Consider the following 16,360-nt stretch of genomic DNA (forward strand, 5'->3'; position numbering starts at 1 on the left):
TTGTTAAACACAGCAATAGTAACTAATTACACTTTTCTCCTCTTTTAGGTATATGTATCATGTTTTGACCAAAAATACCACAGTAACGGATCACAACCGTAATCTATTAGTGGAGACTATTCGTTCTATAACTGAGATCCTTATATGGGGAGATCAGAATGACAGCTCCGTGTTTGAGTAAGTGCTTTACATCTTCACTATTTAAAAAAAAAAAAGAACATTAAATCAAAATTGTTGATCAGCTGATAGGGGAGGGGTTGTCATTTGTAGATGGAGTGTTATCTGAGATGAATTGTGAAGAACATAAAAGCTTGCACAATGCTTCCTACCAAGTGTGCTCTATCTATAATTCAGTTGTCCACAGATGTTAGCTTTCCTATTGTGAAAGTCATTACTTACTTTAAGTAAGTTTCTTAATTTATACTTCAACAAACTATTTTGGTAGACTTCCTAAACACACTTCATTGCAGAGGGGGAAGAGGAATTACATACAGAGCTGGTGGCACATGGCTGCTGCTTTTAAGGCTGCTTTACACCTGTGTGTGTACCTATAACTAGCGTTACTAGGGAGGTAACATACAAATCCTCAGTAGGATGAGAGGTTATGTTAGAAGAAACAAATCATTATTTTAAAAAAGTATGTCAAATTCAAAGCTGCTTCATTGTATTGTTTTGATGTTCGTATGCCATGGTAAGCTTTGGCAGGAAATACGACATAGACACCTTTTTTAGGGTTTACTGGGTATTTACCGAGTCATTCTAAACATCATAGCAGATCTTTCTTTCTGATTTTTTTTTCTCTCCAGAATAACAAAATAGCCCAAATAAAAGACAAGCTGACACTTAAAAAAAAGAAAAAAAAAAAAAAAAAAAAGCTCTAGGAAATCCTGGTAAAATACCAGGGTTTTTCTTGCCTTGTGAGTAACTGACCCTTTCTCAAGTAAACAAGCCAGAAATGAATCATCCAGTGTCACATCTCAGTCTAATTTTGTAAATCAGAATTCTTATTTTTGCTATTTCTTTCATTTCTATGAAAAATAATTTCCACTGTGATTTCCAGGAAAAAAAATAATCAGGATTTCTGTACATACTGAACCACTTGATTCCCTTAATTATCTTTAGTTATTAAAAATTATTTGAAATATCTTAATTCATGGGGAGGGGAGAAGAATATTCTGAATTTTTAATCAGCCATTTTTTCAGTCCATCAAATGTACTATGATAAATTGAACTTTGGAGAAGTAACCTGAACACACTAAAATTGCAGCTTTTTTCCTCTGTCTCAAGCAAATGCTTATGGCTGTGCTGCTGTGGGATTATAAAGGATTTTAAAAATCATCATGACAGTCAATGTGAGCAGTTTCTCTCTCTTTTGAGGGTTAAAGCACCATCATAGAGCTACTAACTTCTGTTTATATTTTGCTAGCCAGGAGAGACTTAGTTTATTTTTACAGGAATTGGGTTTAAAATTTTGAATGGTATGATTGGCAACTCTGAAATTATCTTTGTTCTGGCTCCATCTCACTGCCCCATAGAATTAAATTTCACATTTTATATTTTGGAGAATTCTTGGGAAGCAGAGTAGTTGAAATAAAAAGGTCTGATTTATGACTAAAATTTTAAAAGTGCTCATAGGCCAAAGTACAAGCTGAAACTGTATGCATTCTTAATACACAGAGATCCTGCAGAAATGCTAATAGAGAATTTCTAGTAAAAGGCAAAATAAATCAAGGATGAATAAAGGCTGAATGCTTGCATATTTGAAGTGCAAATATTAAACAACTGTTCTTGGAGGGGATAATAAAATTAAGGATGTGAACGTTCAGATACCTTGTGCTTTGTGTGAGGGTCATTTTCTACATCTGCACTATGGAAGCATAGCAGAGTCATAGCTGTTAAAAAACACACCCTAGCACAGTGTTTCTTAACCTGGGGTTTTAGAGGGGTCGCAAGTGCAGAGCTGGTATTGGGGGTGGCAAGAAAGGCAATTGCCTGGAGCCACAGGGGCGCCATGAAACTAAGTTACATGCCTCAGCCCCGTGGGGGTGGGACTCAGGCTTCAGGGGTACAGTACTTTGGAAAGGTTAAGAACCACTGCCCTAGCAGTTACTCTGGGCCCTATTAAACGTGAAAGAAATTAAATAAACTATATAGCCATTTGGAATTTTGTTTCTCTCTCAATCATACAGAATGAAATTAACTGAATACTGTAAATGATAATCTGCTTCTAAAGCATTCTTATCAGGCACTGGAAAGTTTAGTCTAACATAACATACTCTTAGACTAGCCAAATTGTGAATAACAACATCTTGAGAATTGTCTTCAGAATTTGAAACTTAGTGAATGTCACTGCACAGCAGAAATAATATAATAGCTAAAGATCTGTATAGCAACAGAAAATGTGCAATTGAATTTTGAAGGACTTTGAGTATTCAATAAGAATACTGTATATCTCTTACGCTATTCAAAGTAATTCAGAATTAAAAAAAAACTATTTCCGCTCAATCAAAGACCCTTTCCCACAAAACTGCCTTCATGAGTTTTAGGGTGTGAGAGGCTACTTTTCTGTTCAGTTGGACAGTAAATATTTGACAAGCCCTTAGATCTTTATCCCTTTTGGTATGTAATTTGACTGCTCTTCAAACATCCTGGTCCATTTAATCTTTGACAAAGAGGCACACTCTGTAGGTAAATGGATGCAATGTTACAAAGCTGTACAAGTATGAAAGTTGTCAAACTTTTAAAAAAAAAAAGCCTTAATCAAACCACAAGCTCATCTTTACAAAAATAGCAAATTACTCAATAATGCTTTTTCACTATCTTCTAGCTTTTTCTTAGAGAAGAACATGTTTGTTTTCTTCTTGAACATTCTCCGTCAGAAATCTGGTCGTTACGTATGTGTACAGCTGCTGCAGACCTTGAACATCCTCTTTGAGAATATTAGTCATGAGACATCACTCTGTAAGGACACACTCCTTATTAAACCTTTAGTTCTCATTATTAAGCAAATCAAAGCTTCATCATGCAGTGTAATTGCTATTTTCATTTTATTAACTCTAAAGCTAATGCATCTTGATACAAGGACATTTTTAGGAATCAAATATCTAACTACCTTTGTGGGATCATTAATTATTTTTAATTAAACAGCATTGGAAATCTAATGTAACTCCATTCTAAAATGGTTCATCAGAAGTTTCCAGTAATACAAAAACCATTAGGTTGTACTGTTGAAAGCAAATACTAGAAAATGTGGAATGATTTAATATGAGGCCCAAAATAAGCAAAATGTCAACATTGTATTGAGTATGTTCTGGATTCTAAATCTTCTACTCAAAGGAGAAATTTAAAAAACAACTCTAGATAATCACTGGTTATTTAGGACCTAAAATGTTTGTTGCAGAACTAGTAGTGGAAGCATACACCCGCTAACAGCCTTTTGCTGCAGTTGTTCTGTGATCAGAAGGATTGGCTTCCAAACAAAATATCATGTTAATTTCAAGGTTTTTTAGAAACATATGAAGGGAAAAATGTTTTTTTGCTAAATAAGAGAAACAAAATTGCTCGAGAGAGTCCATGCATAAGCTTTGGAGGGTAAATAACATAGAGAAAAGAATGCTATTTCAAAGAAATGCATGATTTGTGCTGCTTAAGATTTGATTACCAGCCGCAGCATGCTTAAAGAAGAAACATAAAACATGTAAGTGGATTCTGTTCTCATTTTAATCCTATCCTTGGGAGCCAAATCTTTTGCAAGAAGTTAATGAGGATGGCTTTTGTATATAACTGCTAATTGAAGTAGTCGTTTGCATTGTTAAACCTAAAAATAGGGATGTTTAGTTATCAGTGGAGTCTTGATTACTGCTAGGTTGCGCTTACAAAGCACTTTTCATTGTCAGGCTTTTCATATACATAACTAGGCTTGGAAGGATTAGATTTTTATTAAGTGTTGGTAAACATTGATTTCACTGTACACACACAAACCAACAAAAAAAAATTTCCATCGATGACGATCAACATTTTCAGATAGGCAAAATAAGAAAAATGCTGCTTGAGAATTTAGTAGTTTGATTTAAGGATATCTACTTCATGTGTTTTGACAAATGATGTTGACAATATGTGTTTTAGCTGTTATAGATTATTAAATGTAGATACAGATAATTTTTTTAATCTGTGTTTACTGTCATTAAATTATCAAATCCTCCCTCCCATAATTTCCTGCAAGTGTGCAAATTAAAATCGATAAAAACAAAAAAATTGCTTAACCTATAATTATTATAGGTTATATTATAGGTTATAGGTTATATTATTATAATTTATAAAGAAATAAAAATCAAATTCTATGAAGCCTATACATAATCTATTTCAAAATGGTTTTTCCTTTGTGGTAATTTGTGGTACGGTTTTCTATTTCAGATTATTTGCTCTCTAATAACTATGTAAATTCTATCATCGTCCACAAATTTGATTTTTCTGATGAGGAGATCATGGCATATTATATCTCATTTCTGAAAACACTTTCCCTGAAACTCAACAATCACACTGTACACTTTTTTTACAATGAGGTAAGTGGCTGGAAGAGCTTACAATATAAAGCCTGACTGACTACAGTGTATACACAAATGAGTTTAAGGCCCAAACTTTCCCAAACAGATTCCTTTCAACCCAAGCTTCTCCCCAGGACTGACTCTGTACCGTTTGACTGCAGTTTAAAATTACTTCTATTGTCAACTGTTAAATTTGAATTGTAAATGCCCACGGAACTTGGTATTGCAACATAAAATGCAACAACTTCAAACTGAACCATCAGACTTGTGAATTAACTTAAAATGTAGTGCTTGCTCATAGAACCTACAATTTTGTGTATTTACTACAGTACTTGTAAGCCCATTATCTTAAAGCCTTAATTCTGCATTTGAATCCATGTGGACAGATGCCATATGAAGTCAGTGGGGATCAGTGTGGGCAGTCAGACCCACCTGTTTTGGTTCAATTGCCATTCTTTTCACATAACCTTGTCTTTTCTCTCTCTCCACATAATTGCCAGAAGAGGGCATCAAAGCTCTTAAAATAGAGAGTTATTATTGTGTGAAGTACATGAAACTTTTGGTAATAGATTCTTTCTGTAATAAACTTACATGCCCACAAACCTAATGGATGTTTGAAACTCAGATTTTGTTTGATAAAAGGTTATTAAGAATGTCTACGTCTGCCTGCATGTATAGTACTGTGTGATACATTTGATTTTTTTTATTGCATTGTTAACTTTTTTCATGCAAAATCCTAACAAAATATTGAATGTTTGATAGGATAATACATAATGCTTGCTGTATTTTTATTTCAGCACACTAATGATTTTGCCTTGTATACGGAGGCCATTAAATTTTTTAACCATCCAGAGAGCATGGTCAGAATTGCCGTCAGGACTATAACGTTAAATGTCTACAAAGGTAAGTTTCATGCATCAGAAGAATAGTACACCTAATACTTTGTGTAGCTAAAGTTAAATATTATCAGTGACAAACAATGCATATTTACCAGGCATAGCTTCTGATTAATACAAAGCTGAATTAATTGTAAGCATGTTACTTAATGTGCATGTGTTAACAAACATACATGTGCTAAATATAGGAGGTTTTTTTAATGTTTAAAAAAGACAACTCTACAGTATTTGTAAACATCAATATATCGTCCTTGATTAAAAAAAACTGTGCCAACATAATATAAAACACGCAAGGAGATTCACATCAACTGCCAGTAGAGGTCCTAATCTGGCCATTTAAAGAGTATTAGTTTCTCTTCAAGGATATCAGTCTCTTGACATATTGAAACTTTATAATAAGAGAAACAGGAACTTGTGTGGCAGAAATCAACATATACATTTCCTTAATTTTATTTTTGATTATGACTGTGATTCTGGAATTTGCTAGTCCACTCATCAGTGGAGAAATAAATTGGTGTATCATAAGTTACTCTTTGTGCAAGCAAATGTATACAACTTGCATTCTATTATAGAAACAATTTGTTTTGTGTAGTTCTGTGTAAGTTCATCTGCATAGCTCAGGAGAGATTTAATGAGTTCTTGGAATTCCTGCCTCCAAAACCAGCCATGCACTGGAGTGCTCTGCACAGTGATGTGCATTGCTAGGTGGGATTTTATCCTGCAGTTGCCTTTGTATTAAATTTTTATTTAAATTTTTGCACTTCTTTTTTCATTACAAGTTTAAAAGAGGAATCTAATATTAATTTGGAATTAGACAGTCATCATAACACCAGGGTAAAACTGACTACAAGATTTGCTATAAAATCAGTGGATGTTGTAGTTATGCATACTACTATGAAAAATGACTACTCAAAAGTTCACGAGGAAATAGTAATTTTTATATACAAAGTATACATGACAATGCTTTTTGCCTCATGGGGACATTTTTCTCAGCAGACTTCCCTTTTGAGCAACTTACTGTTTGTTTTCTTTAGAATATATAGCTATATTAAAATGATTGGATTAATTTTAGCTCTCACCAATGTATGAGAAACGCATAGGGTTTAATTGATGATTAGAATGTACCTGTTACTGGATGTAGACAAGCTAATGGAGGAAGTAAAATGGCAAATGTGACATTAAAGTAACTGTAATTATTGATTACAAACATAAGCTTTTTTCCTGCACAACATAGTAAAAAATCTTACTTTTAAACATAAAAGCCTGGAGAAAATTCTACTCCCTTTTTAAAATGTTTGTTGTTTGATGTGTATTGAATAAGTAAATATTGAAGCAATGTGGATGTTGTGTGTCAACATTTACATGGTAACCCTGAGGGCTTTTTTGCTGATGGAGGCTTTACAGCTATGTTGGCATTTGGGCACAGAGTACAAAATGTGGCACTTTTTGGTGTTTAGGAAACAGGATCCAAGCCAGCTTTTTCTCAGATTCTAACACCCTGCCTTTTGAGAATGAGCTTTATTACAGAAACAGTGAAGTATGATGAACTTCATATTTTGTGTACATTTACTAACTAAATAAAAAGGAAAGTTTTTATGGTCTTGCCTAGAGTTTAAGTTGAATGTTGGAGAGCTACAAGGGTTGAATTTGAAAAACGCAACTATCAAACAATCAGGTTTCATAATTTTCTGACTATCCATTTATAAATGTTCTGATCTAATACCTTCTAACCTGTATCTTTTAGTTTAGATGCTTCTTGCTTTAGCTCTTTTAACCCTTTTGGAGGATTTCTCACCATCCCAGTTCCTAATCCTGTTAACTGTTGTCTGTTTTTTTCCCTTCCTTCACTGATGATTCCTGTGTTCCTTAATGCAGTGTCATGTAAGTCTATTAACTAGTTTGGTTTTCAGCATTATTGCTTTATTCTTACACTTGTCATTTAAAAAAGAAAACTCACTTGAGTAGAGAGTGTGGTTTTCTGAACTGCAGTAGTTTTACTTACTGTCTTGAGACCAATGTAAAAATAACCATAGTATTTTAATAGGCTGTTAGCCTTTCAAGAGTTGTCATATGAAACTTTGATAGACACCTATTTTGTGCATAAGATAAACCCATACAGGTATGTGTGTTTTTAAAAAAATAGCATGTAATGAAAATTCAGAATTATAAGTTGATTGTATCGTTTTTTACGTTTATCTTTTGGAAAACTTTTTTTTTTTTTAAACTTCTCTTTAGTGGACAACCAGCCTATGCTGCACTATATTCGAGATAAAACTGCCGTCCCCTACTTCTCCAACCTCGTTTGGTTTATTGGGAGCCATGTGATAGAACTGGATAACTGTGTGCAGACTGATGAAGAGTAAGCATCTATAACTATTTCTTTTTCCCAGACACATTGAAAACCTTTGAAGTTAGTTCCTCAAGAAATGATCCTATCAACAAGTAGCCTAAAGTCTATAATTCTTACAAGATCATATTAGAAATCATTGCAGGAGCATGTTAAGTCACTTATCAATTTTAAACAATTGTAAATAAACGATTTGTTGAGACACATTACTCCTCATCCTAATTGGTCTAAAGTATAGAGACTGACTTTTTGTTATGCAGAAGATGCATAGGACTGTTTGGATAATGATAAGACCAAAAGCACAGCCTCTTTAGATATCTGTATACACATTCAGAAAGCTGTACATTGGGACAGCTTTCTGAAAAGTGACTTTAGAAAAATAGTCTTTCCAAGTTAATTCAGTACTTAATTATCTAAACACCACTGCCATCAATATAACTGGCAGATGTGTAGCTTGTGTAGAACCTATTATCTTGTCAAATACAAAATTCCTGCTGTGTTGCGCATTATCACCACCTTGGATTTTGCTCTTTGAGTATGTAGGTAGCTGTTTTTTAAAGCTTTACTTAGTTAGAACAGTACAGAAGAAATATAAATAGTTTTACTGGCTTTAAGATATAAATGTTCAAATAGTCTTTTGTAATAGAAAACAAAATTGTAATATTTCCTTTCATGACTGGTTTCTGAAAAGGCACAAATACAAGGTGGCAGCTGAGATTTTTATGCTTCTACAGAAAACTGAAATCTTGTCGTCCTCACTGTGGTGGCTGCATTGTGAAATTAAAATTGACAGTACTCTCCCTCAATTGCTTCATTTTGACTGTCAAATCTCCAAGATAACAGGAGGTAACTTTTGATGTCTGCATTAGTCAGTCAGTCTGCACGGAATAAAATCTAGAAAAAAGATGCAAATGCATTCTCTCATTGAGTTCTGATTATTCTTCTACCTCATCTATGTCTAAATCTTTGTCTCTTTCAGGCACAGAAATAGGGGCAAACTGAGTGATTTGGTAGCAGAACATCTGGATCATTTGCATTATCTTAATGATATCCTTATCATTAATTGTGAATTCTTAAATGATGTGCTCACAGACCACCTACTTAATAGGCTGTTTTTGCCTCTCTATGTGTATTCATTAGTAAATCAAGATAAGGTAAGGAATAGCTGCCATGATTAATTATTAAGACTTAACTAATCCCTAAATGATTTCCACTCAGTATTTACAGTAATTTGTGGAGTAAGTGTATCCCATAAATAGAATTACTATCCTCTACATCTAAGTACTTTACAAGAAACACAGTTTAAATTATTCAGGTCTTTGTTTTTCTTAAATTAAAAGATGACTGCATGGGGGATGCTGTTTTAGGCATATATGAACCTAGTTAAAGACTCACATACATTGGCCCATGTAGTTGTTAAACATTGTTTAGAGTCAATTGTAGTTGTTAACCATCGTTTAGCATTTAATATTAGCAGTAGTGGAGGGGGGGAAGGTGGGGGACGGACAGGAGCTGTAAGTTCAGGTTTGGGTCTGAATTTCTCTGAAATACATTTACACTGGCCTTTTAAAACATATAAAGAAGATGCTTTTAAAAAAAATAACCTTTAAGACTGAAAAGAGGATCTCTGTTGTTTACATTATAAAATTCTCAAATCCATGCACTTGGCCTCTAGTCTGATTTTTTTCTAACTTTTCAGTGTTTTTTTAAAAAAAAAACCATAACACTGGTTTAAGAATCATCTGTGCCCTCCATAAAAGAAGCAGAATCAGGTTTGCTATCTCCTGCATGGAACAGATGAAAATTTTGCTTAAATTCCATCTAATCCAGGTTCTTATTCAGTGCCCATCTCCATAATAATTGCATGTCTTTTCTCTTTCTGTTATAATTGTGTGATATCAGTTGCTCGAGAGATTTAATGTACTTTGCATTTCTATAGAGCCTGCCATCCAAAGATTTTAGGTTAAATTAATTAATGTGTAAAAATACACTATCATATCACCTTCTGAGTTAAGTAATTATCTACATTTTATATAGTGAGTTAGTGGCAGAATTGGTAGAGACCAGATTTACTGACTTCCAGTCTTGTGCTTCAGCCATGTTTCCTTCCATGTCTTTACAAACAGAAGATTGATTTCCAAATGCAAAAATACGCAAAGATCCTGTTTTCATGCAAATGTCTCTAGTAACTTAAAACAACAAAGCTTCAAACAAAAGATACAGTAAATATCTTTAAAAAAAAAAACAAAAACAAAAAAACCCCCCATGTAAATAGTTCTCTTTTCTGTGGTGTAAGTGGTTCTTTCAGAAACCAGATTATTCTAATTTTAATGGAGATTTTAAAGTATTGTCATACTATAAACATTTGTTGTGTTCTGATTATGGAAAGAAAAAGCCAGTTAAGCATTTTCACAGGCAGAATGACCGACTTGAATTCAACAATTGAATATCAACAACTCCAGTAAAACGTATGAGTCTTATTTAATTGATTCTGTGGAATAATAAATTGTAAGAGCCTCCTTTTATGCATTTGTCATTTCAAAAGTACTATCTGGTGAGGATATGTTGGAGGGATAAAAGCTCATTTCTCACTTAAGCATCTGGTAAAAATAAATATTACAAGGAACTTTGGCTTAAAAAACAGTGCATTCTTCTGAAATCCTTTTCCAAAGAAGTAGAAAGTCACTGGAAAATGTCAGCCTATTCCTTGGAACTTTGTATCATTGAGGGAAGCGGGGGAGGTAGTACACATGAACAAATGAAGTGTTTATACTTGCTTTCTTTATTCTATTTTTAAAAATGTCAGCCTTTGTTTTATTTAATGGTGTAATACCTTCGCTTTCCGTAATTAACTGAGCATTTTCTTCTTTCTTCCATAGGGTGGAGAGCGTCCAAAAATAAGTCTCCAAGTTTCTCTCTATCTTCTCTCACAAGTATGTTTAATAATGGTCTCCATAATTTCATTATAAATTGTGAGTTTTGGGGGGGCTGTTTTTCAGCTATACACCTAGAGAAAATTATGCTCAGGTTTGAGGTGCAGTGTTTGCCTTTATGGGACACTTGTATGTTTTTTTAAATCATTAGCTCATAGGTCATTACATGAACCCAACTACTATTCTTTACTTAACTAGTACCTTTCCTTTGAGGTTCTCAAAATGCTTTACAAACATGACCAATTAAATATTTAGAACCCGTAAGAGACAGATATTTTGAGATGTTTGTAACTATTCCTTAATTCACTAATGTAATGCAGTCACCTCCTGAGTGGAATGCAGCAGCTGTTAAACATTGCACAGCAAGTTGGGACAGAAGTGAAGAATACAGTATTCAGCTGCAACTGCAGGCAGAATACAATATTCCAAATTTGTTTGGCTAGACTATGTGGAAATCAGGGTTTTGAATGCTCTTATGCCAGTGCAAAATGTTGTGGGATCTTTAATTACGAGTAGGCAGTGCCTTTGTTTTATGTGATCAACTTTCTTGTATTTACAAAAATAAAAATTGAGTAGTTGAATATTGAGCAGATACTGTAACTTCCAACAATTGAAAATGCCATTATAAATTGTACATATCCTACTTGTACTTTTACAATAGACCAGAGTGCTACCATAAACGTCTTTTAAATTGGGAATTTTTTAAGTGAGTGAAGTATATAGTTAAATAAAAGTATTTGAAAAAGCCAGGTGCTTATTTTTTCTTTGAATTATTGCTGTTTACTTTAGAGATTGGAAAAGCTTATTCTGTCAGCTAAATTTTGGCCTACCTGCATACTTCATGTACATGCTCAATACATTAACATTCTTAAAGAAATATATACATTTAGCTCAAAATATATTACTGACTTGAGATTTTGTGGTAGAAATGACAATACTTTTAAATGACTTATTTTTAAACCTATGAATTCTTAAGTCAACCTTTTTATAAGGGGGATATACTCCCAGACTGATTTATGAAAATTTTTAGACATTATAAAAACCAGCATGCACCTGCTCTGTTGCCCCAGGGAAAGAAACACTGCAGTGCTGCTAAGTTTCTGATTCCCACATCACTTTCAGTTTGAGTTAGGTTTATCAACCTCAGAAATGAAACCTTATAGTAGAAATCCCTTTGTTCCCCTAGTTTCATTGTGTAAGTCACTGAATGCCTCTTATGAGATGCTTTGAGCCTTCTAATCTATCTGATGTCAGTGGGAGTATTGGAGTACTCAGCATTAGTGAGAGTCAAAAACTGATTTTTCAGTTCACTGACAGTTAACACATTAAAAAAAAAAAGTCAGCAGAGTGAAAGTTGACAAATTTCATTTTGGGGTGAACCAAATGACTTGAATAGTCATTGGCGAGCCAAAGGGTATGTGAACTGAGAATTACTCTAGTCCAGTGGTTAAAGCACTTGCCTGGAAGATGGGAGACTCAAATTCGTGTCCCTGCTCTGCATCAGGCAGGTGAGGGATTTAACCTGGGTGTCTCACATTTCAGGTAAAAACTTTACCTTCATGGCTGAAGGTAATAAAGGAGGCACCTTCATCCCCTTATGAATCTAGCCCAAACAATTTTTTGTGTCAATTCACAATAGTTTTGGGTTGGTGGAAACTACATGTCTCAGGGAATAAATTATGTATCCAAAAACTTCATTCAGCTTTACTCAGGAGCTCATGGGACCTGTTTCATCATATCTGGGGCTTGTTTACACTTAAAACGGTACAGCAGCACAGCTGCTCCGCTGCAGCACTTTATTGTAGACACTGCCTTCGCAGACTGGAGGGATTCTCCCGTCAGTGTAGATAATCCACCTCCCCAAGAGGCAGTAGTTAGGCAGTAAGAATTCTTCCATCAACCTAGCGCTGTCCGCTCAGGAGGTGAGGTCAGCTTAACTCTGCCACTAAGGAGTATGGATTTTTCATACCAATGAGTGATGTGATTATGCCAATGTAATTTTCTAGTGTAGACCTAGCCCTAGATTCTTCACAAAGAAATGTAAAGAGAATTTTTTTTCTTTTAAATCATTGAGTCAAGTGTGCATATTTAGGGGCAGAACATTATTCATGACATTGAATAGTATATTTTCACTTTGGCATCAACATGCTGAGTAGTTAATGCAGCAGAACTCTTCTTTTCGTGGTTCCACTATATTGCATATAGTTAGTATGGTCTCAGTCTTGCGCTACAGCTTGGTCCATCTGACTTGAGTATAAAATGCAATCCTGGTTTATTTTATGCTGTCTTTGTGATAGCATCTGTCAGCACAAATGCAGGATTATAATTACTCACGTGTGAGAAAACCACTTCCCTACCTATACCTCCTCAATCAACATTGTCATTAATTAATATGTAGTGAAGCAAAGGCTTGATCAGAGATTCCAGAAATAGATCTCTATAGGTCAATAAATATCTCCTCTGACAAGGTGGAAGTTGGAGAGCCAGGTTCCTCCACTGAAATAATCTCGTTTTGAAGAGTACATGTTAAGTAACTGTTAAGAAAACCGCTTTAGTGATTTCTGACATCAGTGTTGCATACACAGAGATGGTCACTAGCATATCAGATACTCATACAATTAACAGCTTTGTATATTAGAGCCAACAGCTTGAATTGCATTCAGCAGCAGATGTGACGCTTCTGCTGTTCTCAAAGCAAAGATGTAATGTACTTATGCCAGGGCATTCCTGTGAGCAGGTCAGCCATTGTCTTACATTCCTGAGTGACTCTGAGAGCATATTGCCACTGGTATTCCGAAGGGCATTTATATGGGGTCTAGGCCATCACTGCCAACTACGAAGTCTTTGCCTTTGGAAGGTTTGGGACATTTCAGGCAATAGCATATTCTGTAAGCAGATGTGGTCAAGCAGTGAACATAATGTGTGGGTTTAGTGGCTCTGAAACTATTTTTGGCTCTTTCACTTAGCACAGCTCCTGAGGAATTTATCCTAGGTTTTTTTTGTAGCACCTATCATAATGCTATCTGAGCACTTAAATGTTTCAAACACTGGGGCCTTATTCCTACATTACATTAAGCTTATTCCTACACTGAGGCTTCCCAGATACCTCTCGAAAAACAACTATTAAGAAAAATATTCTTACACTTTGAAAAGGCTTAGATATTTAGGCCAGAAGGGACTGTTATGCATGATATCAGACTAGATCATAATACAGGCCATAGAACCTCACCCACAACTTTCTGCATCAAGCAAATCCTGTGCTATGCTTTTGGTAAAATCTTATGCATGGGATATTGCTAGGTGTTCCCATACGACAAGGTCTTCCACAATCAATTAACTGTCTCTCTTGGGTTTCCGCACTAACAGATTTTCGTGAGATTGGCATTTGTCTATAGTCAACCAGAGAATTTTCATATTTCTTAAAACAAATTGGGAGGAATAAATAGTGCTTAGCTGGAAGAGGATAAAAGGAAACTAGTGAACACTGCCCAAGTAGACTATCAATCAGGCTTGGAATACAAGGAAAGGAAGATTAATTTGATGTAGAAAGGGATGACTGTCTATGTTCCTTCCAAATATTAATTACAGCTCAAGTATATTCCAGTGTGTTTTTTTTATTAGACATTATGTAATTTAAAGAAATTTAATTATTTAATTAGGTGGAGGAAATGCCTTTGGTGTTTACAGTTGTATATGTCTAACATTCTTTTCTCCCTCCTCTCTGAATAGGTCTTCCTGATTATACATTATGCACCTCTGGTGAACTCGCTGGCTGAGGTTATTCTTAATGGAGATCTTTCAGTGTTCTCAAAAGTTGAACAAGATATCCAGAGAAGTTCAGTAAGTGGTCAACTACCTTTTGTATGTCTTTATTTTATTTTTTAAAAGGAGAGAAAGGGATGGAGAAATCTGGTTGGAAAATACTTGTCTGCTTCTAGAGAACTGCATTGATGAGGCTTCCATCGCATTCAGTTGGAGACTATTTTGCAGCCTTTCCATTAAGCTGCAATTCATCTGTTCAGTTTTTTTTCCAGTTACCCTAAATGTTTCCTCTGCTTCATTAATATAACTTTCAGTTTTTATGTAGACTTATCACATTTTAGACATGAAGCCAAACTATAGCTTTCTTGATATTGTAAATGAAAATCTAATATGGACTCAAGCTATTTGGTAGAAATGACAGTGTTTTAAAAATCAAATCTATGATGATTTCATCCTGTAAATGTTTAAATTAGCTGTTTTATAATTAGGTGTGTAATGTACTCCAAAGTTCTTCCACAATTGTTTTTATTTCTAAAAATATAACAGCCTGTTACATCAGGTATAGTAATGCTCTTCAGCTTTTTGATTCCCAGGTCCTTTTCTGTCATCGAATTAGGTCCAGCAAATTCTGAGAACTGAAACCTATAGCAGCCATGACTTCCATGCAGATATACATATAATTTCTGATAAAAAATATAATACTCATGTGAGATCTGTAGAAGAAATGACAGAAAATATTTTAAAATAACTGGATATATTATTAATCCTTTTAATGGATATTTAAATTTAATGTTTAATCTTTCCTCCTATTTAATACCTTAATCATCTATGTTACTTATCTCCGAATTCCCTGCAGCATATTCTTGCATCTGGATACTTGAGTAGCTACTTTTCTAAAGATAGTCAAATCATGATATAAACAGACTGTACTTCCTATTTCAAAAGTGAAATATGTCCTCTACACCTATGTCTACACTTATGGAGGCATGTAGGGTACAGACATTGAATGCCCAATTAACATAGTATAAATAGTGTGTAGACAGTGAGGCACTGCTTAGATGAGTAGAGTACAGACATGCCAGCACCATAGGGTATACATCCTGGCTTTCTGCATGCCCAACCAGTGCCTCTCATGTCTATCCTGCTATTTTTTAGTAGTGTAGTGTCACGCTCCTGGAGCCTTTTCTGACTGCAGTGAAAGACTTTTGAAGAGGGAACTGCCTTAGCTTTTCCCCACTGCTGCCTCCCTGCCAGAGCCATTTGCTGTGGCATGTAGCTATGCACTGCAATGTGGACGCAGTCTAGTCTTCACTGGGGTATGTAGTTATGTGTATGCTACACACCGCCACAAGCACAGGCCAGTACCTAACTGTCTGAGCCAATTGGGAGAAGGGTTACTTTTCTTGAAGTAACCCTCTCTCTCTCTCTCTCTCTCTCTCTTTTCTCCTGCACAGTTTTTTATCCCACCAAATTTAACTTCAGGTCTGGCTTTTCAGCATGTTTAAAAGAACCCCTCAAAAAGGCTTGCTTTAACAGAAGCAAACTTTCCTAATGTCTCGTTGTGTCAGGGGAGCTTTGTTATTGGTTATCTTTATTTTCAACGGCTATTGGGCACAGTTAATTGGGATATTCTGACATTGCTCTTTGTATTGGATTTCTTTTTAAACAAACACTCAAGGGTGGAATGGAAGTATTGTGAGTGAACACTTCCAGATAAAGTAACCTCTTATTCATTTTAGCAACGTTCTGTGACCTTCTGTTCGTCACATGCTGGATGTCTTAGTATGCCATAAATTGGTTTCATGCAGAAGTAGCTTATTACTAGGAAATCTGTGGCCAGAGGGCAGGATCTGTCTGTCTGCAGAAATTACACTTTTT

At 34.9% G+C, this 16,360-nt stretch overlaps 1 protein-coding gene across 6 annotated transcripts in view; it reads left to right on the top strand.

Annotated features, from left to right (window-relative positions):
* Positions 1 to 16,360, top strand: part of CLEC16A (C-type lectin domain containing 16A) — a 166,881-nt gene that overhangs the window by 9,170 nt on the left and 141,351 nt on the right. For all 6 annotated transcript variants that reach the window (XM_067551308.1, XM_067551311.1, XM_067551309.1 and 3 more), the window contains exons 2-9: positions 49 to 177; positions 2,828 to 2,961; positions 4,414 to 4,562; positions 5,342 to 5,447; positions 7,676 to 7,799; positions 8,767 to 8,941; positions 10,667 to 10,720; positions 14,450 to 14,560. In XM_067551308.1, the coding sequence (XP_067407409.1) occupies positions 49 to 177; positions 2,828 to 2,961; positions 4,414 to 4,562; positions 5,342 to 5,447; positions 7,676 to 7,799; positions 8,767 to 8,941; positions 10,667 to 10,720; positions 14,450 to 14,560 (982 nt within the window). The remainder of the gene's footprint in view (positions 1 to 48; positions 178 to 2,827; positions 2,962 to 4,413; positions 4,563 to 5,341; positions 5,448 to 7,675; positions 7,800 to 8,766; positions 8,942 to 10,666; positions 10,721 to 14,449; positions 14,561 to 16,360) is intronic.

This window comes from Emydura macquarii, unplaced genomic scaffold (genome assembly GCF_026122565.2).
Source record: "Emydura macquarii macquarii isolate MOO-44397 ecotype Brisbane River unplaced genomic scaffold, CSIRO-AGI_Emac_v2 contig_1348, whole genome shotgun sequence".
Classification (NCBI taxonomy): Eukaryota; Metazoa; Chordata; order Testudines; family Chelidae; genus Emydura; species Emydura macquarii.